This window comes from Podarcis bocagei (genome assembly GCF_964188305.1).
Source record: "Podarcis bocagei genome assembly, chromosome: 5".
NCBI classification, from domain to species: Eukaryota; Metazoa; Chordata; class Lepidosauria; order Squamata; family Lacertidae; genus Podarcis; species Podarcis bocagei.
The window spans coordinates 14,476,377-14,502,930 of NC_138129.1; the positions used below are offsets into that span (position 1 = coordinate 14,476,377).

The 26,554-nt window shown below is 43.2% G+C and overlaps 1 protein-coding gene across 4 annotated transcripts; it reads left to right on the forward strand.

Annotated features, from left to right (window-relative positions):
- Nucleotides 1-1,081: 1,081 nt before the first annotated feature.
- Nucleotides 1,082-26,554, forward strand: LOC308588201 (aurora kinase C-like). Of its 4 annotated transcripts, XM_081196595.1 has the most exons (10): nt 1,082-1,511; nt 4,313-4,483; nt 9,716-9,785; nt 10,233-10,308; nt 20,744-20,813; nt 21,361-21,552; nt 22,446-22,584; nt 24,491-24,639; nt 24,831-25,005; nt 25,956-26,554. In XM_081196595.1, the coding sequence occupies exons 2-10, from the start codon at nt 4,446-4,448 to the stop codon at nt 26,127-26,129; spliced, it is 1,083 nt and encodes a 360-aa protein (XP_081052721.1). In that variant the 5' UTR covers nt 1,082-1,511; nt 4,313-4,445; the 3' UTR covers nt 26,130-26,554. The 4 variants fall into 4 exon arrangements, with proteins under 4 accessions (XP_081052721.1, XP_081052722.1, XP_081052720.1 ...); XM_081196596.1 differs by lacking the exon at nt 1,082-1,511 and having other exon boundaries at nt 3,222-4,483; nt 20,747-20,813; XM_081196594.1 differs by lacking the exon at nt 1,082-1,511 and having other exon boundaries at nt 3,223-4,483.

Consider the following 26,554-nt stretch of genomic DNA (forward strand, 5'->3'; position numbering starts at 1 on the left):
AATGCAGGCTACAAAACCAACAGCTCATGATTGGCGTTTTTAAAAACAATTTTAAAAATGTTGAAGCAAATGGGAAGGAAACAGATTAGACACACAGCTATGTTTTTCCAAAGCAAACTTTTCCAAAGCAAACCCATCCAAGTATTTTTATAATGACTTCTGAATCATGTTCTTTTTCACATTGTTTGATGATTGGTAATCATCATCATCATCATCTGTCCCATCTTGCCTTCCATCAGCCTTCAGAACCAACTGATAATATCCTGTATAAAGACACAGATTTATATGCTGGTTTTGCATTTACACAAAATTTAAGATAAAATTGTGTGGAACTGCCAAGAAGAGGAAATATTCTGATAAACTATACAGAAGTTGTTGTTGTTGTTATTTAGTCGTTTAGTCGTGTCCGACTCTTCATGACCCCATGGACCAGAGCACACCAGGCACGCCTGTCTTCCACTGCCTCCCGCAGTTTGGTCAAACTCATCCTAGTAGCTTCGAGAACACTGTCCAACCATCTCGTCCTCTGTCGTCCCCTTCTCCTTGTGTCCTCCATCTTTCCCAACAGAAAGTTGTTAGTAAAACAGAAGTTAGTAAAACGCAAACCTGCCTTTCAAAGAGCAGGTTTGCTGCTGCTGCTGCTGCTATTAAACAAAACATTAATGTGTTTTAAAATACCAGTCCTTCTGCTCAATCACAACTGCCCCAATGAGTGTGAGCGTACCTTACTCCTTCCCACCCTCCAGATCACATGTGATTTTGTGTGAGAGAGAGAGAGAGATGATGATGCCTTACTGAGTACTTTGCCCTCACAAGGTGATTTACAAAGCATGAAAATACAATTACCCCCCCCCCAAAAAAAAAAACCCCACAAAACAGGAATCCTGCAGCAGCTAAAGGTTTTATTTTTCAAGTACAGCCCAATTCAGCCCAATGTATAAATAAATGTGTCTTCAGAGTGGCATTTAAAAAATGACCAACAGGAGTTATACAGTGGTACCTCGGGTTAAGAACTTAATTCGTTCTTAACCAGAAACTGTTCTTAACCTGAGGTACTACTTTAGCTAATGGGGCCTGAAGCAAAGTTCTTAACCCGAGGTACTATTTCTGGGTTAGCAGAGTCTGTAACCTGAAGCATCTGTAACCTGAAGTACCACTGTATATTATTTACCTTCCCACCAGAGTGGTACTTATTTATCTACTTCCACTTTGAACTGCTTTCGAATTACTAGGTTGGCAGGAGCTGGAACCAAGCAACAGGAGATCACCCTGTCGCGGGTATTCGAACTGCCGACCTTCTGATCAGCAAGCCCTAGGCTCTGTGGTTTAACCCACAGCGCCACCCGCATCCCTGTTCTTAGTCTGCCTTAGTCTATTCTTAGCCTTAGTCTGTCTCAAACTGCCGTCTTCCTTTTCACCCACAGACAGCCTGATGACATCAGCCTCAGCGGAGGGATGGCAAATCTTGATTCCCAAAAGGCTCTCTCCTTCCAAAAGAGTTTCCTAATATGGTTACTTCCCATAGCAACATATTGCCTGTACTGTAGTGTACTTGGATAACTACTTAAGTCCAAAACAGCTATCTTTGCCTAACGAAAGATGTGCTGGACCAGGCCTGTCCATATCGAGCCTATTACCCTTCTCATAACAACATAATTCACGTTCTCCTTGGTTGCTGCTCTAGTGGGGGTCTAGCTGCCTCCCTAGTCCTCGCTATTATTTTCTTGTCGTGCACCAGAATAAAGATCATCTCCGCTTGCAGGAACAGGATGGGAGAAGACATGGCACCTCTTGATCTACCTCTCGTCTTCCTTTTTCTAACATTGGCTGTGACAGTGCGAACTCAGCAGTTGCCAGACGCTGCCCTTGGCGTAGCGAACGTGTTCTGACAGCCACTTAGAGCAGCAGGCTGGCCCCTCTGTCCGTGAGTGGCTCTATTCCCTAGCCCAAGCCAGAGCCAGCTGTTTCTGTTAGGTTCCACTCAAATAAAAGAGCAACTTCTGTACAGATCGTTGGCAGCGTGGAATGTGCATTCAGCTCATAACAGCAGCATAGGAACTTTACAGGAGCAAAGAAAAGATTAAATGAAAAACTCTGCCTGTCTATGAGGATGCAGACCTAACTGAACCCAATGACCTCCATACGCCACTCAAGTATGATCCAAAAAATGCTTGTGAGTTTTCTCACATCTCCCTTCACATTCCTTCCGCTGCAAGACCTCTTCAAGAACCAGGACCTACTTTTAACCCAAACCTGCATTTTGGGGGACCCATTTCTTAATATTTTGCCATATTTTTGCATGGTGGTCATGCTCCTGTTGCAGCCCAGCTTAAAGATGTTGGCTATTTACAGTTTAGTTGCACTGCAGAAAGCTTGCTGGGGAGACCACGCATTACAAGGAACTCTAAAATAACTTTAACACGCTTTTAATAACAAAAACAAAAGCTCCTTTTACACTAAACATATCAAAAAGCATGACCCATCCACCAACACAACCCCCAGGGTACGGAGAGAGCTAGGTGCTGCTCTTTATATACTATACCCAATTCCTGACACAGCTTAATTAACACAACTTAGCAGCACCTGCTATACTGTTTCACAGCTGTAAACCTGGGTCACTTTATTTGCTCTGGCCCTTAAAGACATACACATCTTGTGGAACAGTAATGAACCTTCAAATTTAAAGAGACCATTCAACAGTATCAGGCTGCAGGCCACTAGTGAGTCTCAGCCCACCAGATGAAGACCAGTGACGTACAGCCACCCAAGGGCTCCTCCAGATATCCTTTGCATTGTGCATTCATTGTGATCTGTGCTCATCATGGTATCAAGGCAGTTATACACAGTTCTGTTTTCAATATAGCTGGCAGCTACAGAAGTTTCAGGGCAGACATACTATTTTGTTTATAATCAGTGTCCACCAGTTACTTCCTGTTGAAATCTTGCTATTTTTCATGCCGCAAAAGTTCTAGCTTTTTTTTTTTAACCGCTTTTGTTGCTTATAGAACCATAGAATTACAGAGTTGAAAAGTACCATTGTTGGTCATCTCGTCCAGCCCACTGCAAGCCCACAACCATATTATTATTATTATTATTATTATTATTATTATTATTATTAGCCGTATTTCAAACAAAATCCAGACAGAAAATTTGTCGAGCCTTTTGGGGCCTTTTGATTTTGGGGGCCAAATACTTTTTTTTAGTATTGCCCCCCCCCAAATGCTGTTTTCCAGCTATTTTTATGGGGAAATGGCACTGCAAATGAGAAATGCCAGAGATATTAATTAAGAAGGCAAGGGATAAGGGGGAAAGAGGAATAGTTTTAAAACGCCACGATCCCTTCCTTACCCAGATTCCATTTTAGGGTTTATTCCTATCCCTACACACTTAGTAAGTTCCATTCAACTCAGTAGGATTTGCTTCTGAGCAGATATGCCTAGGATTGCATTGCAAATATCTGAATAATTCAGGGCTTATATTAAATGAAACAGTGGGAGAGTCAAGATAGGATCTCTTGGTTTGTTTAAATTTAAAAGCAGCCATTCTAGGAGCTTGGCCTGGGATTAGATCAGGGCCATGACACTAAAAGGGGAGGCAGCTTTCATTGTGCAGTTTCCCCAAATCTAACCTTCACACACACACACACCCTAAAAGCTTGCTATTTGTCCTACAGAACCAAAGCATGCAAGTACTCTGAATTAGCCCTAAAAATGAAAGCTCTTTATTTAAAAACAAAAATAAAAAAAGCAAATGAAATAGCAGAGGTGAAAATTAGGTGGTTCCCAAAAGGATTTCCCATGAAAGAAAAATCCAAATCTCCGCTCCCCCACCGCATTCGACAATGTTTTTGTGTAGTTTTACTCTTAAGGGTATGTAGGATTTATTGGGACGCCAAATCCTGCTTCGATCTAGAGCACCATAAGATACTGGCATTAGCCAATATCTGTTTTATAACTGTTATAAAACCGTTCCCAGCCAACAACGTTACAAAACGAGTTGGCTAAGACTGAAGAGTCATTCTGGGCAGATTGTGGTATGATAGTTGATGAACAGCTATAAATAATGGCAAGCCACTAGTTATCAGTCCAACAGTGGCTTTCCACAATTAATTATGTCCGTCCTGCGCCATTCACAGCACTGTTCTGCCCCCTGGTGGAGAACACTCCATGAGGCCACGTTCAAATGAAGCCATAAATTAACACAGGATGGATACAGTTTTAGCTGAAGCCCTTTTGAAAGGTGATTGCATATACAATGCATACCCGTTCCACTTTTGCCCTTGAAAAACAGGAGTTGCACTTTTTTCTTGTAGAGTTTCAAAAACCTGCAAAAGCTGTTTGACCAGAACCAACAGAGGGCATAAAGAATTTGAGCTGTCTCAAACCAAAACGATTTTCTAACTGCAAGCCTGAGAAATTACATACTGGAATGCCGTTCTAGACCACATGTGCTCCCATGGCCCTGCAATTGATTACTCTTACAAGTGAGTCCCATAGAGTTCAATTGGACTTACTCTCTAGTAAGCTTGTTCACAACTGCTTCCTTGCCTCCAGGGCCTGCCCAATGCGTTTTGATGCCTGAGACAAACCACAAAACCCACACCCACCATGCAACCTGACTAGGACATTTTCCATGTTTGTACAGCACCAATCACTCACCAGCTCCCAGCAGGGCAGTGGTCATGGATGACTTGACTCTGCAGAGTCAGTGTTGTGTAGTGTTTAGACTAGGGCCTGAGAGACCAGACTGCAAATCCCCACTCAGCCATGCTGTTCATTGGGTGAGCTTGGGCCAGTTTCTTTTTCTTCCTTCCTTCCTTCCTTCCTTCCTTCCTTCCTTTCTTTCTTTCTTTCTTTCTTTCTCTCTCTCTCTCCCCCTCCCTCACACACACATACTTTGCCTAAACCTACCTCACAGGATTGTTGTGAGAATTAAATTATGAGGGGCAGAACCCATGCACACCACCTAGAGCTCAAGGGATTAGAAAGTGGGGGCACATGAATGCAATAGATCCATTGTAGTCCTGTAATAGGGACGTGGGTGGCGCTGTGGGTTAAACCACAGAGCCTAGGACTTGCTGATCAGAAGGTTGGCAGCTCGAATCCCCGCGACGGGGTGAGCTCCCGTTGCTCGGTCCCTGCTCCTGCCAACCTAGCAGTTCGAAAGCACGTCAAACTGCAAGTAGATAAATAGGTACCACTCCGGCGGGAAGGTAAACGGCGTTTCTGTGCGCTGCTCTGGTTCGCCAGAAGTGGCTTAGTCATGCTGGCCACATGACCCAGAAGCTGTATGCCGGCTCCCTCAGCCAATAAAGTGAGATGAGCGCCACAACCCCAGAGTCAGCCACGATTGGACCTAATGGTCAGGGGTCCCTTTACCTTTACCTTTAGTCCTGTAATATTTGAAATACGAAGTCAAGTGGAGGTGACCAAGGCAAAAATCAAGGAAACAGGTGGTGGGAAGCAGAAGGAAGGCGAGAAAGTGAAAGGATGGGCAGGCAGAGGAGGAGATGGCAAGGTGGAAGAGGAAGCTGCTGCCCCACTTGGACTTTATAAGGCAGGATTGTCGTAGGCACTGTGTGAAGCTGTGGCAGAAGTGGGGCAGTAGCTTGCTGCTCTCTTATAGTCCTGCTGCTCTCTGGGAGCTTGGCGAATAGGCTTGCTGCTCTCATGGCACCTTGAGGACAAAGAAGGGAAGTAGCTATGGCAACCTCACCATGCAAAGCAGCATCGGGTCAGCAGCTTCCTTTTCTTCCTCAGTGCCACTTCTCTTGGGTACCGCCTGAGGCAGCTGCCGGTTCTGCTTGTCTCTTTTCTCTTGAACTGGAGGTCACACTGACACCTCACCTGGTTGTAAACTGCTTAGTAATCTTTGTTGGGTTCCTCTTTTATGGCCTTTTAGATTGAACAAATAAAGAATTCACCAGTGAATGCTAGGGTTGCCAGCTTCACTGTCCCTGCTTTGCTGCCTTTAAGAACTGGACACACACAAATTTAGCAGATGAAGCTCTTCCTGGCTTCGGAAAAAGCTCCAGCTACTTACTTTCTGTTTGTCAGGCTTAAGCTGAGGCTCCAATACTTTGGCCACCTCATGAGAAGAGAAGACTCCCTGGGAAAGACCCTGATGTTGGGGACAACAGAGGACGAGATGGTTGGATAGTGTTCTCGAAGCTACCAGCATGAGTTTGACCAAACTGCGGGAGGCAGTGGAAGACAGGAGTGCCTAGCGTGCTCTGGTCCATGGGGTCACGAAGAGTCGGACATGACTAAACGACTAAACACCAATAACAACAACAGTAGCAGGACAATTGACAGCCATTTAGCCTTAGAAGCCTTGGCACAGGCACTGGAGCAGGGCCAGGGAAAAAAACAAGTGGCAAATGTATTAATATCAGATCAAAGATTAGAGCCACATCTGTACACCATCAACATTTTATTAAAAAAAAGTATGTCTTTTAGCTCTGCTATGTTCTTTATTCATGAATTTGCCTTTTCCATACCCTCCAATATTTCTCCAGTGAAAATAAGGATGTCCCATTCCATAATATTTTTACTATTTATCCACACATCTCACTGGGTTGCCCCAGCCACTCTAGGCAGCTTCCAATGTATGTAAAAACATAATAAAACATTAAACATTTTTAAAAGAAACTTCCCTATACAGGATTGCTTTCAGATGGCTCAGGGGTCGGATAACTCCATACCCTCCAACATTTCTCCAATGAAAATAGGGACATCCTAAGGAAAAGTGGGACATTATGGGATCAAATCAGAAACTGAGATGGCTTCTCTAAACCAGGGACATCCCTGGAAAATAGGGACACTTGGAGGGTCTGCTTTTCACATCTGTTCCATCCTATGCTAACTGATCTAATGAACCCTCCCAATTGTCCTTTGCAGAGCTGTAGAACAAGCAGAAAATTTGCATGTTCACCACTCACTCAGATGAACCTTTTAAAAAAATTGCTTTCAAGAATGAGGTTTGTGATGAGTCAGCAAAGATGATTAAATGCAAAGGACAGTTTCCCTGTACCTTTAAAAGTTGTAGAAGGTTGGGAGGGGGCCAGAATTACAGCTGCAGTTGCCCTCCACACCCTTTTATGGTACATAAAAATTCTGTCATTTACGTAACAAGTGAAATAGGGGTGGGAACCTGTGACCTCTTACTTAACAAAGTCATTTACAGCTCTGGTAAAGAACATTCCATGCTTTGAGGCATTGCCACTGGTAGCTATATTATGAGTTTTATTTAAGGCAGGGCTGGGCAGCCCCTCCAGGTGTTGTTAGACTCCCAACTTCCCTCTGCCCCGGCCAGGTATGTCCAACAGTCAGGCACAATGGGAGCTGTAGCTTCCCCATCCCTGTACAGTGGTACCTCGGGTTAAGTACTTACAGTGGTGCCTCGCAAGACGAAATTAATCCGTTCCACGAGTCTCTTCATCTTGCGGTTTTTTCGTCTTGCGAAGCACGGCTATTAGCGGCTTAGCGGCTATTAACGGCTTAGCGGCTATTAACGGCTTAGCGGCTTTAAGAAAAAGGAAACAAACTCGCAAGAACTCGCAAGACGTTTCGTCTTGCAAAACAAGCCCCTAGGGAAATTCGTCTTGCGGAACGACTCAAATAACTGAAAACTCTTTCGTCTTGCGCGTTTTTCGTCTTGCGAGGCATTCGTCTTGCAAGGTACCACTGTAATTCGTTCCGGAGGTCCGTTCTTAACCTGAAACTGTTCATAACCTGAAGCACCACTTTAGCTAATGGGGCCTCCCGCTGCCGCCACGCCACTGGAGCATGATTTCTGTTCTCATCCTGAAGCAAAGTTCTTAACCCAAGGTACTATTTCTGAGTTATTGGAGTCTGTAACCTGAAGCAGATGTAACCCGAGGTACCACTGTATTAAAGGTGTTGGAGCCTTGAAACCCTTTGCACCTAGTTGTTCAACTCCCAGAAACTGTGTGACTTTAAGAATTGATCTTGGCTCTAGTCTTTGCACCTGAATCCATTTGCAATGCAGAGGAGGAGAAAGGCCTGAGCTGATAGGACAGTGACTGTAGAAAAAGCCTGCACTAAGGCTGCTACCGAAATCCTGCTTTTTTTCTGGAGTTCCAAAGAACTCTGCAAATTGGTTTGGTCTATTAGGTAATGAACTATGAATATAGGAGTTGCAGGGTGGGTGGGATGCTATGCCAAGTAACCTAGCTCAGTAGATTTTAAGAGAACAAGTACTTTCTGAAGGACATTAATTTAAAGATAATTGAATGCTTTCTAAATGATGCATTTTGAAAAGTTTTTGGTGCTGATATTTTGGCATAATTGCTTGTTTTATGTGATGGGCTTTCAATTACCTGGGATTAGACATCATTGCTCTAGTTCATGGATAGGCAAACTAAGGCCCGGGGGCCGGATCCAGCCCAATCGCCTTCTAAATCCGGCCTGCGGACAGTCCAGGATTCAACATGTTTTTACATAAGTAGAATGTGTCCTTTTATTTAAAATGCAATTCTAGGTTCTTTGTGGGGCCTGCATGGTGTTTTTACATGAGTAGAATGTGTGCTTTTGTTTAAAATGCATCTCTGGGTTACTTGTGGGGCATAGGAATTTGTTCATTTATTTTTTCAAAATATGGTCTGGTCCCCCACAAGGTCTGAGGGACAGTGGGACGCCCCCCCCCTCACTAAAAAAATTGCTGGCCCCCCTCTCTAGTTGAACCAGTTCCCGTTCAACAAAGAGGGTGTATAAGGTGCTGGGGGTATTAACCAGATTCTCACTCCTCATCCTGCCTCAGCTGATTTAAATGAGAAGGTAAATCAGTGGATTCCTGTTCCATACAACAATGCATTTCTGCTCCATACAGGTACACCTGGTGCTTTCCTTTGTTGCAATTCCCAGAGTGATAGCAGTGTTGATGTAATGCAGCAAAAAAAAAAAAAAGTGTTATGGAGATTGACTGTAGCTCAGTGTTAGAATAACTGCTTTGAATGTAAAAGGTCTGAGAGTCTCTCCTAGGCAAAGGTGCCAGCTTCTCCAGAGGATTGAGAGGGCCCAATGCGATATTGTATAGAGCTAGGGGCAGAGCTGAACATCCTATGAAAACTGAGAGGGGCTGGCCCCCTCAAAAAATACTTGGGGGTGGGGGCAAAACTGCTTCACTCCCTAGGAGTCATCAGCTTTTCTCCCAGCATCTCCAAGGTAGCACTGGGAAAGACTTCCACCTGAAACCATGCAAAGACACTGCTGGTCAGTGTAGACTGGGTCTGGGCAATCTCAGGTATTTGTATGTATGGCCATCTTCTCTCCCCCCCCCCCATGCTCCCATCTGATGCATATCTCTGATCTCAGGTGTAGGACAGGTAAAGATGTGGCTCAAATGAACAAGTGGCAGCCTTAGAGTGAACTTCTGGTTGCGTCTCTGCAAGCAGGAATAGGAACTGGAATTGGCAGCGCTTGCACTGAGCAGAACTAATCCCTGCCCAAAGTGGGGCTTCCATTTAGTAGGAATTGTGGTAGCGGGGCATAAATCAAAGCCAGGACTACAAAGGAAGATTTTGGAATGCATTTAGAGGCTGCTCCCAGTTTTTCCTTTGAAGCTGAATCACCTAATGTCAAGTGACATGACATCAGGAGATTCGAAAACTGTCCTCAAAAACGTGTGTGATAATAAATTAGCAAGGCTTTATTGTAAGATGCCACAAGACTTTTTTTACTTTTTCCTTGTGTAGCTCCTCCTTCCTGCATTGGAAGCCCAACATAGCCTGTTGTGACAGTCAAAGCTCAGCTCAGGAAGAAATCGTAAGTTTTTGCTCTTTGTGTCTCAGGTTCTGAGGTGTATCGGGCCTTGCCCAAGTACCAAACTTCCAACATATAGCAACCCAAATTCCAGACAAGTTGGTGCAGGGGCATCCCTACCATTTGGCAAACTGAGACAGTCCCCCACAGTGGCAAATGCTGGGAGCAGGCAGAGGAAGCCTCCTGGGTATTCCTGTCTGGAGAGCAGAGATGTCTGTATGCAACACAGCCTGCCTAGCCACACCCAAACCATCCAGTTGCCTCAAGTGCAGTGGATTATACTATCCTGTAATTAGTGCTTAAGTAAGATTCAATTGCCCCTGGGGAAGGTGTCTTAAGAAGAGCCCTGCTGGATCAAGCCAAAGTCCTATCCAGTCCAGCATCCTGTTTTCATAGGCAGCCAGATAATCTCTTGGTTCATCCTTTTATGCTTTTATTCCTAAAACAAAGATGGCCAGATCAGCAGTACAGCAGACACCTGTAAGAAAACAACTCAACAATGACAAAGGAAGATTGGAGCCAAAAGGTACGTTGCTTGCCGTTTTATACTGTATGTTGTTCTGCATCCCATTCACGTTTGACACAGAGCCATAGTCGGGTATCCTGGTAAGCTCTCTGGGCTGGCCTGAGATATTTTGCTGTCAGAAGTGGAATAACAAATGGAACCTTCCACCAATCAGTTGTACGCCAGAAGAGGGAGATGGCCTTATCGTGAGAGGCTTTCTGTTTTTTCCATCTTAGCAGAAGTTTATGCTTCTGTCTGAGGAAAACGTATTCATTAATTAAGAGGGGTAAATTAGAATAGAATAGAATAGAATAGATTCTTTATTGTCATTACACAAGTGCAACATTGTACAAAGTGCAACGAAATTGGATGCCATCCCTTAAAACATCAAAAGCAAAACAACAACAACAACCAAACAAACCACATTCCAGCCACACCCACACCACACCCATCAAACTCCCAGGTCACACTATCAAGTTACAGCATTCAAAAAGGCCACAGCTCTTGGATAGAAACTGTTTTTCAGTCTATTTGTCTTTGACTTGATGTTTCTATATCTCCTGCCAGAAGGCAGTAGTGCAAACAGACCGTGTCCCGGGTGAGATGAATCCTGCAGGATGTTATTTGCTTTCCTAAGACAACGGGAACCGTACAGTTCTTCCAAAGATGGGAGAGGATGACCAATAATCCTTTGGGCTGTGGTTATGACCTTCTGGAGCACCTTCCTCTCCCTAGCTGTACAACTGGAGAACCAAGCACAAATACAGTATGTAAGAATGCTCTCTATGGAGCCTCGGTAGAAGCACACCAGCAGTCTCTCACTCAGATTGTTCTTCTTTAAAAGTCTGAGGAAATAAATTCTCTGCTGGGCCTTCTTCACCAGAGCAGTGGTATGTGCGCTCCAAGTCATGCCCTGATCGATAGCTACTCCCAAAAACCTGAATTCCGCCACCCTCTCCACCCGTTCCCCGTTGATATACAAGGGCTGAATGTCCGCCTTTTTTTTCCTGTAATCCACCACCAATTCCTTGGTCTTAGCCGTATTAAGAGCCAGATTGTTCTCTCCACACCAAACACAGAGCCGCTCCACCTTGTCCCGATAGGCGGACTCATCCCCTCCTGAAATGAGCCCTACCACCGTAGTGTCATCAGCAAAATAAGAGTTCCTATGTTTACTGTAAACTCTCTTCAGCTGGCTTTTAGCTTGCTTGCACTCTTTGTCGAACCACCTGGAAGATCCCACTGATCTTCTTGAGCCACTGTTCTTGGTTTCAGTTCTCAAGTGGTCTTGCAACCTGTCATTCAAGATCTTAAATAAATCCATAGCCTCAGCAGCAGAGGTAGCTGAGATAATAGCAGTATGAATAGCCTTTAAGTCATCTGTATGAAGAAGGTGGGTCAGTGCTAGATTGAGTACTGGGGTCCACTTAATATTATTGCCTACAGTCACACCTAAGTTTGCATTACAGATTGAGTTTTGGGGGAAGAATTATTAAATACTGGACCTACTAGTACCATTATTAGAGGTAAATGATCGCTTTCAATATTATGGCCCACCTCCAACTCCATGACAAACTAATATGCAAATTGTGAGGTCGCAATATAATCTAGCACACTGCTTCCATGCTTTGTAAAGTCGGTATATTCCCCGAGCCAATCTCCCTCTATCATACCATTTAATATTAGCAAGTCCCTCTGCCTTAAAACTTGGGCTAAACAAAGCCCATGATCTTTAGACAGAAGGGAGGTACCTCTGGCAAAGTAAATATCTGGTTCCAGAATCTGATTGTAATGGGTGTACAAATTTACATTGTTGACTTCCATGCGTGCATTAAAATACCCTGCAATGATAAACACTGCAGTAGGATGTAGGGATTCGATGGATTCTATATAATTTTCTAGTTCTGTCCAGATAGTATTTATAGTGTTTTTTTGTTGTTGTTGACAAGGTATGTAGATGTTAATCAGCATTAAACAATAACCAAGACAGCAGTTGCAAACGGGTTGCATGGAATCATGGCTGCTGTAGTTGCATTCAACTTTCCTCCACAAAGGAGGAACATGTTAGACCCCCCACTAGCCCTACGACCTTTTGTTGAGGGAGTGGCTGTCAATGAGTGACATTTGTTTTTTTAAAAAAAATAATTTTTATTAACAGGCCAATCACATCACATTATCCAAATCACATTAGTTTCAAATTATACAGCCAAATTTTAAATTTTGTTGGGGGTGCCCATACATCAAGCTCCGCACGAGTCCAAAACTCCGAACGAGTCCAAACATCACTTATATTACTGCTTTAATTAGACAGTTCTATCCAGTTCAATCCAGATAGTCCTTTATTACTTTCTTTCTCTTCTTGTTGTTATCGTATATTCCTTTCTTTGCGATCTCTGATAATTTTCACAAGCAGATTGAAAACAGGCATCCATTGTGTGGGTTTTGTACTGTCCAAAGATCATATCACTCAGGGACAGCCTCTGTTCAGCGCTTCCATAAAAAAAAAATAATCTTCGGTCTGTCCTTACTTTTCTCAGGCTTGCCAAATAAATCAACTGAGTCAGGAGGCTCTGTCAGGTCAAGTTTGCGTTCCAACATTCCTTCTCTTTCGAATAATCCTGATTCTCCTCCCCCTGTCTTTCTCCGGCAAGCCTGTCTTGGCAAGACGCCATTTTTTAACTGCGTCATGAAAATTTTCCTCTTTCTCACCGTTCACCAATCCTCTCTCCTGTTATAATCCATCCCACACAGTTCTTAAATTCCTGCTTGTGATTAATAAAAACGCAACGATCTTATTTCTATCTGGGGTGAAGGGTTATTAATATCACATCGTGCAAAGAAAAAAAAAGTTTTTTCCTCCACCCCCCCCCTTCGTTTCAAACATACAGTCTCCTAGTGGTGATTCATCAGAAGATTTACTTATCCATCCGTCACTCCCGGTCACGGAGATCCATTAATCAGCAGTCTTATCTCTCGAACATTATTTGATATATGTGCTTCAGCTTCATTCCAATCGTATGTTTCCAATTATAATTCTGAGCCGAAGCTAACCAGCACGCGCTAATTGGAATCGGCGTCAGGAAGATCTGACTTCACCGAGGGCTCATGCCAAGTGTTTGACACCCCCATCTCTCGATCAGGGGGTGCATTGTGAACACCGCTGGCAAGGCAGTGCCCCCCCATCTCCTGGGGGGGTAGGAAGACTGCATACTTCCCATAGCAGCCCCTTAATTACCTCGTATGGGTCAGAGAGATGTTATTGTCAACAAGACAGGAAAATTGGCTTCCAGGTGGAGAAATCAAAATTAGAAACTGAACTGTTAGAACCCAATACTAAGAATCTGTCAAGAATGTATAACTTGTTGCTGAAATGGAATACACAAGATGAAACAGTTAAATCAGCTATGATTAAGTGGGCACAGGATATTGGTCATAATATTATGTTTGCTGACTGGGAACAGTTGTGGACCACCGGTTTAAAATTTACGGCATGTAATGCCTTAAAAGAAAATATTATGAAAATGATCTATAGGTGGTACATGACCCCAGTCAAGCTAGCAAAAATCTACCATTTGCCTGATAATAAGTGTTGGAAGTGTAATGAAACTGAAGGTACTTTCTATCACCTTTGGTGGACGTGCCCGAAGATTAAGGCTTTCTGGGAAATGATATATAATGAAATGAAAAAGGTACTTAAATGTACTTTCCCTAAGAAACCAGAGGCCTTTCTCTTGGGCATTGTCGGCCAATTGGTGCCAAAGAAAGACAGAACTTTTTTTATGTATGCTACTACAGCAGCAACAATACTCATCGCAAAGCATTGGAAGACCCAAGATCTACCCACCCTGGAAGAATGGCAGATGAAGGTGATGGACTATATGACATTGGCGGAAATGACTGGCAGAATCCATGATCAGGGGAAAGAGACGGCGGATGAAGATTGGAAAAAATTTAAACTTTATCTTACGAAATATTACAAAATTGATGAATGTTAAAATGTTGAGGTTTTAGAAAAAAGGGGATTACAGCGGCATAAGATTAAGTAAAAGAAAAGAATAAATAAGGGATGAATTGGATTAAAATAAGTGTTAGGATTTGCTGAAATAATTTTGGAAATTGGGATGCAGAAAGGGGAGGTTTGGGGGTGCATTGTGAACACCGCTGGCAAGGCAGCGCCCCCCCATCTCCTGGGGGGGGGGTTAGGAAGACTGCATACTTCCCATAGCAGCCCCTTAATTACCTCGTATGGGTCAGAGATGTTATTGTCGGCCATCTTCCAACACGCCACCTGGTGGCCCCCCGACATTTGTATCCGTTAAGCAAAATGGAGACATCGTGCCAATCAGTTGAATCAATGTCGTGGCTAAAAAAGTTATTTCAGCATTTTGCAGCAGAGAATCTCATAAACGTATCTCATTGGGGGAACAATAATAAATGAAATAACGAGCAATTTGCCTTTTCATGATACTCAAAATAAGCTTCCTGAGGTAACTGCCTCATTCTGCCTGAGCTTCCTCCCCCTTATGATGCAACTTCCACCTCTCATCCCAATAGGCCCCAAACTTAGTAGGAAAAGATGGCTTCCCTTGTGCTTCAAGGGCAAGAGGCAAGATGAATTAGTTACTCCTTTCTTGAGGACTGTGTAGGAAATTTGAGGTCCACTCTTGCATTTCTTGGCTCTGTTCCTTGTCCTCTGCTTCTTCATGTCTTCTTTAGGATATCTTTCTTCTGTCCTGCTTCCCAAGTGCATGGTTAAACTATGGAATCTGCTCCCATAAGAGGCTGTGATAGCCAGCAACTTGGATAGCAATTAACAAAGGAAAAGACAGATTCAGGGAGGATAAGGCAATCAATGGCTCCTAACTCTGATGACTATGTTCAATCTCCACTGTTGGAGGCAGTAAGTTTCTGAATTCCAGTTGCTGGAAACTGCAGGAAGGGAGAGTACTGTTGCCCTCGGGTTCTGCTTGCAGGCTTCCTATAGAAAACAAGATGCTGAAACCGATGGCCTCATCCAGCACTCCTTGTGTTCTTAGTGGTGCACTTACTAGTTATTTCCAGAACTGGAGATCTTTTTTCTGTCTTGATTGCTTTTATAATTCTCTCCTCCTTTAGTACAAAATTACCGTATTTTTTGCACCATAACACTCAATTTTTTCCTCCTAGAAAGTAAGGGGAAATGTCTGTGCGTGTTATGGAGCGAATGCCTGCGGGTGGCGGGCGGATCTGCTGCAGTCGTGAGCAGAGGATCCATGGTTCCCCTTCCTTCCCTCCTCCATGGTTACAAAGCATGGATCCACATGGATCCTCAGGATTTTTGCATTGGGCTACTCCAAACTCACTGTCAGATCACATGTCTGTGGCCACAGCATGAACCACAAAAATCATATATCCACTATTTCATGTAGAATATTTTTTTCTTGTTTTCCTCCTCTAAAAGCTATGTGCATGTTACGGTCTGGTGCGTGTTATAGAGCGAAAAATACGGTATGTGCCAGTACACTGATTTCCTTATTGCTCCCTTCTCTCCTAAGCTGTGCTTTACGATAGCAATCCTGTAAGCAGAGAAACAACGGCATACCTTCCAGCATATTAACAGTAATGTTTGGTTTGTAATGCTTTTGTAAAACCACTGCAGTGCAATTTAGTGTTTCCTCGGGAGGCTTAAATCACCTTGGAGCCTCTTGCACTGTTAGTGGAGGAGAAACATTTGTAATTTAGATTTTTGCATTCACTTGATAAAGCTAATTGAAACAAGAACTCCTTAGTTGCTTATGTAGAAAAGCACCCTGAAAAAGGATGCTGAGTGTGAAGCAGCAAACATGGGTGTGGGAAAATGATTGCTTGTACATAAGAGCATGAGCAGAGTTCTTATTATTGCAGAGTGATTTTACAGCACGAGATATTGCTAAGAGCATGATGGGCACGTGAACACCTCATGCTAGACTGATTATTGGCTCACGTAACATAACACTCTCTTTGTCTGTGGGCAAAAGCAAGGTTACATTCCTTTGATTTGGTACCTTTGAGTACCAGGCAGAGCAAGCGCAGTGCTGGAGGAGAAAGGATGATTTATTTCTTATTGCACACAATAAACATGGCACGGCTGAAGCCAAAGCTTTTTCTTCAAGTCATCTTGGTGTGAGACTGATTTCTGACTGATTTTCTTACTGATGTTGAGCTGGATTCTCGACATTTGGTGCCCCGTGTGACTACCTTTGGACTCCACGTTGTTTCTCATCGTTCAGCGCTCACCACGCGTCTTTCATCCACTATGGATCCCGGTGAGTGCTCCCTTGGTACCCCGTGTATGTGATTCTGGACTACGTTAAGGACTTATCAGCACTCATCTCGCCCGGCAAGGGCTGCAGACGCGTCGTTCATCCACCTAGTGGATCCCTGGTGAGTGCTCCCAACCCCCCCCCTTTTCTTTTGCCATTATGGGGCAGTCTCTCTCTCCACCACAGAAAAAGTTTTTTGAAGACCTTAAATTTCTCTTGGCCAGCAACAGCCTCATTGTCTCAGATGCTGATATCGTGTCTCTTATAGAAGCATTGGATACCCACTGTCCCTGGTTTCCTCAGAATGGGAATTATCATTTAAAAGACTGGGAAAAAATAGGACAATTTTTCCAAAACCATCCTCAGATTGATGTCAAAGTTTTGCATGCCTGCTGTAAGGTTTATAAGGCTATCTCAAGCCTAACTCCTACAAATCTCCTCCTGGCCGCTGCTTCAGCTCCTTTGCCCCCCCTCCCAGTCCTCATGCTGCCTTTAGAAGCACCGTCTTATCAGCCTCCTAAACAGGCAGACATTTTTTCTCCTTCGGCTCCTGTCGTCCCTCCCCTGCATTCTTCGCATTCAGCACCCCCCATTTCCACTCCTCTCCAAGAAGAGACTCTTTGTACTGCTGCTCCGTTGCTGCCTTTTGATGCTGATACTCCAAATCTCTTTCCTGTGATTGCTCCTGCACCCCCAGCCCCCGTCATGCTGACCCAAACTGATGTTCTCGATGGGCTGACGGGAGGAGGCAATTTTCTTACTGTTGCCGAACAGTTGGCCCTTGATCCTATGCATTGGGCAGCCACCACCGCTGCCGCTCAAGAGGCTCTGGCCTCTGTCCCTGATGACAGGAATGAGAGCGATGGCCTATTGGGCAGCGTCAGACAGGGCCCTGCAAAGCCCTATGGACAATTTGTTGATCGCTTGTATAATACCTTCAAGCGGCAAGTTCAGGACCTGGCAGCACAAGACCTGACTGTACGCCAGCTTGCGTTCACTAATGTAAATGAGAACCATAAGCAACATCCTTTGATGTGCCCTTTGATGACAACATCAAATATAGCCATTGCTGATATCCTTACAGCCTGCCAGTCAGTGGGCACTGAGATGCACAAAGCTCATCTTTTAGCCACGGCCTTGTCTTCCGCCGTGTCCCAAAATCCTGCAAAGGATAAAACCTGTTGGATTGACAATGGCTAAAGAAAAAATCCAGCGGACTTTACCTATTACGTACCTGGGACACAAGCTGACAGCATCTGCAGCCATTCCAGTTACGCCTCAACTACAGTTTCCTGGTCATCTTAAACTGGTGGATTTACAACAAATTCTTGGACAGCTGAATTGGATAAAGAGTTATTTGGACCTGCCCACCTCCACTTTGTCTCCACTATTTTCTGCCCTTAAAGGACATAAGGATCCAGCAGTACAAGGAGCAATACATCAGACTTATTTACAGCAAATGGGCTCCTGTATCTGCAGAAATGGTTGTGTGACTTCTTCTGGATTATGGTTTTTACATGCCAATAATCGAGCCATGAAATATCACACAGGTTGCTCGGAAACAGCCATTGGACTAATTTACCATTCTCATCCTTATTGGCATCACTTGGCTTTTACCCCCCATATTTTTTTTTCTCCTCCCTCAGGAGTCCTGCCTTATGATGTGTTCCCCTGAGCATGTACAGAGGGCTGTCTTGGAACTATTGTGGACTCTTGGCAAGGGAGGGGTGAGGGAATTTCAGTGTGTTCCAGTTGTTTCATTTTTGTGCTTTGGCATGGTTCCCGGACAGAAAGCAGATTGCAATATGGTTCTTTAACAGGGCCTGAGAAGACAATGGGCTCTGTTCTCGACCTTGTTGCAATCTTTTTAGTTACAGCAAGCGGAATATGCTTGGCTAGTGCCTTTAGCTGCTGAGAAAAATGATTTTAAAAAGCTTCTCAAAGCTTTGAACCTTTTTTTTTGGTGGTGGTATTCTAGCATTCCAGTAAATGCTTCATTTAAGATTAGCAATAATATGAAGGACAATCGTATAAGTTTATCACCTGTGTTTTGTTGCTTGCAGAAATAGTGTCTTATTGTTTTCGTTTTAATCATAATAGTATATTTTTAGGTCATTATCCATATTATAATTGGACCTATGAGTATGTTAATGGATCTTCTTATTTTTTTTATTACCACTATGAGTGATAGGCCAAAAGTCTCAGTTAATAATGTCACAACTTACATGACTTATGAACAACAGGCTGCGTGTAGAGATTTTTATGTTTGGTTCAACTGGATGAGAAAGAGCAGTAAATCTACATGTTTGCTTCAATCTGATTTATGGTTATTCTGTGGCAAATTGGACCGAAGCTTTGTTTTTAATTCTATCATCTTTGTTTTAAAAATAATTAACAAAAACAAAAAAAAAAAAACAAAAAAAAAGTCAGAAATGAGAGAAGTTGCTTTATAAACTTTTTATGCTTTAAATGTAATCTTTGCCTCTAAAGGTGGAATTTATGTCTTAATTCATTCTCATTGTTGTATGTATATAACTGATCAATCAACCAATATCTCCACTACTATTGATTATATGGAACAAATGATAACCCATAATCCTTTGAATCCGCCTGAAGGTTTTGATCCATGGGATTGGTTATTTTTTTGGTTACTTAATGGATTATGGTTAAGAAATTTATTATTGATTGTAATTGCATGTATTGTTGGTTTTATTATGGTTTTGTATTCAATGCTTGCTTTTTTTTTGATTTCCCAATATATTGCATGGTGGTTTCGACCACGGCCCACCACAGGGGTTACAAGAGGAATTTATGTTGTAAAATATAAATGCTTAGGTAATGGGAATGCGATTCTGATTAAGATTTCCTCTTATAATATAAACAAGAAAAGAGGGCATGTGGGAAAATGATTGCTTGTACATAAGAGCATGAGCAGAGTTCTTATTATTGCAGAGTGATTTTACAGCACGAGATATTGCTAAGAGCATGATGGGCACGTGAACACCTCATGCTAGACTGATGATTGGCTCACGTAACATAACACTCTCTTTGTCTGTGGGCAAAAGCAAGGTTACATTCCTTTGATTTGGTACCTTTGAGTACCAGGCAGAGCAAGCGCAGTGCTGGAGGAGAAAGGATGATTTATTTCTTATTGCACACAATAAACATGGCACGGCTGAAGCCAAAGCTTTTTCTTCAAGTCATCTTGGTGTGAGACTGATTTCTGACTGATTTTCTTACTGATGTTGAGCTGGATTCTCGACACATGGGCAACCTTTAGTCTTGGATTGCTTTTATAAAGCTATGTCACTGTGTGTGTGTGTGTGTGTGTGTGTGTGTGTTTTTATTGTAGGCAGAGCAACTATGAGTGGTAGTCATGGAATGGGTGGAGATCGCCACACCTTTCTGCTGATAATTTCAAACATGCTTGTTTTCTTCTTAGTGACTGGTTTTGTGTATTTCTGTTTGTAATTATATAGAGCTTTCAGTATGATAGCGAGTTATATAAGCAAGTTTGCCCCCTCCCAAATGGAGGAAAATAATTTTTAAATTATGCTAGTTAAGGACGAACAAAAGCAGTTCAATTACAGAGTCTGAACAGCTTTTGAAAAAGTACTTGTTAAGTATACAGTGGACCATCTAGTTATGTACCGCTCCAGACATGGAACTTTCGGGTTATGAATGCGGCAAACCAGGAAGTGTATTCTTCCGGGTTTTGCCGCATGCGCATGCACGCTCAATCATGCCATGTGTGTGCACAGAAGCGGCACCTCTGCTTATGGACTTTTCAGGTTGTGGACTGACCCCCAGAATGAATTTACAGTGGTACCTCAGATTAAGTACTTAATTCGTTCCGGAGGTCCGTTCTTAACCTGAAACTGTTCTTAACCTGAAGCACCACTTTAGCTAATGGGGCCTCCCGCTGCGCCGCCGGAGCCCGATTTCTGTTCTTATCCTGAAGCAAAGTTCTTAAGCTGAAGCACTATTTCTGGATTAGTGGAGTATGTAACCTGAAGCGTATGTAACCTGAAGCGTATGTAACCCAAGGTACCACTGTAATTCGTATTTGGAGGGTCCACTGTACAGCAATTCAGTTACATGAAAATTATTTTAACTAGATCTATAACTACTGCCCATCACATTATGCCTCTAAGTTGGTGCAATTGTTGTTGCAGAAGAAAATGCATCTCAAGAAAAAGTATCTCAAGCAAATGCCAAACGTGACTCTGGTTCTCTGCTTCCCAGGTAACTATTTAAAAGTGTCTGGTGATGACTATTACACTGGAGGAATCTTCTGCCATGTTGCAGTTAAGAATGGCTTTGATACCGAATTAGAAACTAGGTGTGTGTATCTTGTACACACGTCGTGCTTTTTTCTGTAGTTATGTACCTTTTGTCAACCTTTGCCTTTCTTCTAGTTTCTTTACAGGTGCAATATCTTGATGGATGTTTGTTTAATCTTCTCAGTGGCATATTTTAATCATAATGCCCCTGATCAGTCATAAGAAAACTGCCTTGCATCTACATGTCAGTCTGCTCCAGCATGTCCTGCTTCGACTACCTGTGACACCTCTGCCCAAGTCTTCAGAGTTCTCCCCCTTTACATGCTACGCACCTGTGCAGATGATGCGAGCATGGTCACTGAGCGCATTGGCCAACCTGCCCCTGAGCACATTCACGTGGGTCCATCATCTTGGACAGCAGCAGTGCTACATCAGAGATGGGGATTATTAAAGGAAATGTATGGTTCTCGGTTTAGTAATTGATTTTAACTGCCCCCTTTGATTTACAGGAAAATGTGGGGCACCTCAGACTTTGAATTTGGCAAGCCACTTGGCAAGGGGAGATTTGGAGCGGTATACTTGGCCCGGGAGAAAAAAACTCACTTCATCTTGGCCTTGAAAGTCATTTTCAAATCATTGCTGGAAAAATCTCAGCTAGAGCACCAGCTCAGAAGAGAAATAGAAATCTTAAGTCACCTCAGGTAAAGCAACTGAATGCAGAGGCAGCTGCCTCATACAGAATCAGACCGTTGGATAGCCATCTGTCATGGATGCTTTAGCTGAGATTCTTGCATTGCAGGGGGTTGGAGTTGGTGACCCTTGGGGTCCCTCCCAACTCTATGATTGGTTCATCCAGTACTATGTCTGTGTTAACTGGCAGCAGCTCTGAAGTTTCAGACAGTTGTCTTTCCTAGCATCACCTGAAGATGCTAGGCACTGATTTTTTAATGTACAGTATCTTCCCCCATCCCCTTTTGTTTTAATGTATCTGTGTGGTTTGGTGAGTTGGTTGGTTGTAAGTCACTTTGTGTTTCCTTGGGTAAGATAAAGTGGCTAACAAATTTAATTAATTAAATCATCAGCATCGTAACAGCTACAAGGTAGGGCCTTCTGCATGCAGTGCAGATGCTTATCACTGAGCTAAGGAACCTTGCTATGGTTGAGCATGTTGAAGAATTGTAGTCCATCAGGATCTAGAGGGCCACGCGGTCTGCATACCTGCTCTATGCTAAATCTGTCAAAACGTGGAAAGCCTCATTATCACCTCTAAACATTATGTAGATGTTATGTAGTCCAAAACATCTGGAGGACACCAGGTTGGTGCAACCCATGGTTGCCGCTGCAATCTTATGCCCGCCACCTGCCTACGAGTAAGCCCCACTGAACATAATGGAGATTTGCTTCCAAGGGAGCATGCATTGATTGATCCAAACACAACTTGTATCTCAATAGTATCTTCTTCCTGGATGGGGCAATTGCTTAGTACATTCATTTGTAGACCGTGTGTACTTTGTCTATCACAGCCGCTTACTTCTTATGTGACCTAAACCACAGGTCCTCTCCTTTTTTCCTTTAAACAAAAAAATCTGCCTAGACACCCAAATATCTTAAGGATGTATAACTACTTCCATGACCAGACCCGGGTTTTTCTGATGTTGGAATATGCTCCAGGAGGAGAACTGTACAAGGAGCTACAGAAGAAAACACACTTTGATGACATCAGAACAGCCACTGTGAGTACAAATGCAAAGGCTACTGTTCTACACAAGGAGCTGGCTGGAGATGAAGTAATGCAAAACATAGAACATATGGCTGGTGAGCCTGGAGTAGTCAATATTTATTGGCGGGGCAGCCTTTCCCGTTTTGCCACCTGAGGATTCAGTCACTCGAGGCCGCTGCTTCAGTCCACCTCATGGGTGAGCCAACCCTGTTTGTTGGCCTAATGTGCCTCAGAGGGTGTAGATATTCCTTAAAGAAAACCTGGTAGGTAAATGTATTGTGAGGAGAGCAAAGCCAAGCCCGTTTATGTGTGTCTGTCTGTGTCGTCTTCTGATTTGGTTCTACAGCTGCAAACCAACATACCGTCTATGATGTTGAAGCAGCTTTGACTGGCCCCAAACATTGTGAAATAACCAAGCCATGGCTTTCAGAGATGGAGAAGGACATTTGGGAATAAAGAATGGCATAGCCCATTGCACCAGTGCTTAAGGTCCAGCCTGTTAGCATATGGCGTTTTTATGCAACAGCAGAAGTTGCCCTTAGTGAGAATCTTTGATTGGAGCATGCCTTTCATTGGAAGGTAATCAGATTGAGACGGAGTATAAAATAAGAAAGCTTATGCTTATTAACAGAAGGACATTCTGGAAAGGAAAGAATTCTATAGTCCTAGCTAACTAACTACAGTGGTGCCTCGCAAGACGAAATTAATCCGTTCCGCGAGTCTCTTCGTCTAGCGGTTTTTTCGTCTTGCGAAGCAACCCTATTAGCGGATTAGCGGATTAGCGCTATTAGCGGCTATTAAAGGCTTAGCGGCTATTACAGGCTTAGCGGATTAGTGGCTAAAAGGCTATTAGCGGCTTAGCGGCTTAGAAAGGGGGGGGCGAAAAAAATCGGAACACTTGCAATACGTTTTCGTCTTGCAAAGCAAGCCCATAGGGAAAATCGTCTTGCGAAGCAGCTCAAAAACGGAAAACCCTTTCGTCTAGCGGGTTTTCCGTCTTGCGAGGCATTCATCTTGCGGGGCACCACTGTAGTTGCAGAAACAAAAAAGCCATACTTGCCCCTTTGCTCTCAGAAGATACATCAAGGATGGCCTCATACTCAATCCAAGTGTGAGAAATAAGTTGCAAACAGGATGCAACCTAAAATGTATCAATCTAAACTGTAAAGGATATGGCGGTTAGCAAAGAGGTTAAAAGTACAGGGATAGTCTGGGAATCTGTAGGTCCTTTTATCTGTTCAAACTCCATACAAACCTCTTTCTGCAAGCTGAGTGCCACCCACACTTCAGACACAGCAGACTTTAAGGTCATCCCCCTGTGACCACAGATTTAAGTTTCTTATGACTTTGTTTCAGTTGAAGAAGTGGACTAAAGAGATTCCTTTTGAGAAGAGGAGGTGCACTGAATTTAATATTTACTTCCAGACCCCATTAGTAGTTCTCCAAATGAAGTTCTAGCCTAAGGATGAGAATTGCCAAAAGCCACATTATCTTGGCTGGGGGGGAAGAGGTTGGAGTCTGCCTACCAGTGGTAGGTGGAGCCAAATCACAAGTGGGTGGGGTCAGAACATCATGTGCAATGGTCAAGTACCTTACGCCATGGGATGAAACACAGCCCTCCAAGCCTCTCTATTTTTGTAACTCTCCTGTGCAACACCCTATTCCAGGGTTTTTTTTCTCATACTGACACAATGGTTGGCAAATCAGCGCTATGTAAACCCAACTCTTTCTACAGTGGGAAAATCATAAATTTTCTACCCAAACTCATAGAGGAAACCTTATTGTGCATTACAGTAGCAGTGAGTGCACTTTTAATCCAGTCTCACTGCTAAATTTATGTACAGTTGCATGCAGTCTTGGTTAACAGCCAGAATTAACTTACCTATTTTTTTTATTTTCTGCGCATCATACATCTACAGTATATGGAAGAAATATCTGATGCTCTGATGTACTGCCATGCTCTAAAAGTGATCCATAGAGATATTAAGCCAGAAAACCTCCTGTTAGGATTAAGAGGGGAGCTGAAGTTGGCAGACTTTGGATGGTCAGTGCATGCTCCATCACTTAGGTATGTATACCTATATATTTTTAAGAATTCAATACTGTTGGGAAGAGTCATGTGAGCAAAAAAATTCACCTGCTAAATTTCTATTTGGCAACTGTGAAATGCAGAATGTGTCCTGTTAAAAGTGAACCCATTTTAAACTGGATTTCAACTGGCAATTTTAAACTGAACCCATTTATTTTTTTAAAAAATAGGAGGACAACATTCTGTGGCACTGCAGACTACCTTGCTCCAGAAATGATAGAGGGGAGTCCACACAGTGAGAATGTCGATGTGTGGTGCGTTGGTGTCCTTTGTTACGAGTGTCTTGCAGGATATGCACCATTTGAAGCACCAACACAGATGGAGACTTTCAGAAGAATAAAAGATGTATGTTCTTCTGAACAAAAAGCTTTGAGAGTAAATGGAATTTGCAATCTACAGCTTGAAACTTGGGTCCAAATCTTGATGGTTTATCCTTGAATGGGCACATTAAGTTATAGCATCAAGCTTGAGAGCCACGAGCCAGGGTGGCTAACCCACAATCAAGATCTGCCCCCACCCGCCAGATCCTGTGGCCTGCCAACCCTTGATGCTTTTTCCTCAAAATCTAGTCAAGAGATAACATCCTCTATTATTTAGGGCACACTTTTTAAAGGGCAGAGGGCTTAATCTTCCGATTAGGAAATAATAGAGCCCCCAGCTGCCTTTTTACAAAAGTCCTTTGATCTCAGATCTTAGCACTAAGTGCCACAGAAGATGAGCCCTCTGCCTGCTCTTGAAAGAGTAAAAGGCAGGGTTTCCTCCCACCCACAACACTGGAGTGGAAAGAAATGTGTGTGTATACCAGAGTTCTGAGAGACTTCGTGTCTGGTGAGTGTGTGTGTACTGCTTGTTTAATGAATGCCCATGCCTAGTGTGTGGCTGCTGGTACATATACATGACCCGGAAAGCTGTCTGTGGACAAAGGCAAGCTCCCTCAGCCTGAAAGCAAGATGGGTGCCACAACCTCATCATTGCCTTTGACTGGACTTAACTGTCATGGGGTCCTTTACCTTTTATACCCTGACCATAGCCCCACAGACATGTCGCCCTTTGAGGGATGGCAGTTAACATAACCCTATTTCTAGAGGTGCTGTACAAGATACATAATTGACAAGGTCCTTGTCCAACAGTATGAGCATCTTAGGGCAAAGCTGATGTGCAGATAGGAAAGCTGCATGGGGGCGGAGAAGCAGATAAACTGGCACTAGGCTAATGCATTCAACTTTTTTTAAAAAAGGAGAAGACACAACTAGCTTCATAAGAAAATGTAACTTAAAACATTCTTTTCTTCCAAGGTTAACTTTTCATTCCCTTCTTGGGTGTCAGATGGAGCCAAGGACCTAATATCCAAAGTACTCAACCGTACACCTTCCCTGCGGCTTCCCTTGAAAGAAATAATAGCGCACCCATGGGTTAAGACCAACTCTAGAAGAATCTTGCCACCTGTCTACAATGAAACAGAAGAGTAAATGCCTGTGTATATCCAGAAGGCTGTTGATTACTCCTCATGTGCATCTGTCTTTTTAGATAGTTGGCTGCAATGTCAGACAGCAGATGAACCAGAATATCAAGCTTCTGCTTTCTGCTAAACCAGGTGTGAGAAGCCAGTGCCCCAGCAGCTGATGTTGGAATCCATCTCCTATCTTCCCTGACCGTCGGTCATGCTGACTAGAGATGGGAGTTGGAGTCTAACAACATCTGGAAGGCCACAAGTTCCCATCCCTCCTAAACCACTCTTTTACAAAGAATTATTGTCACTACTTAGCTTGTAAATTTACTGTTAACTGTGGAACTTTTATGAACTGATATAATGAGGAAGAAAAAAAGCTAAACTTTGTATAATTTTAAACTTTGTATAATTTTAAAGAAATAAACACTTGCTAATGAATCTCAA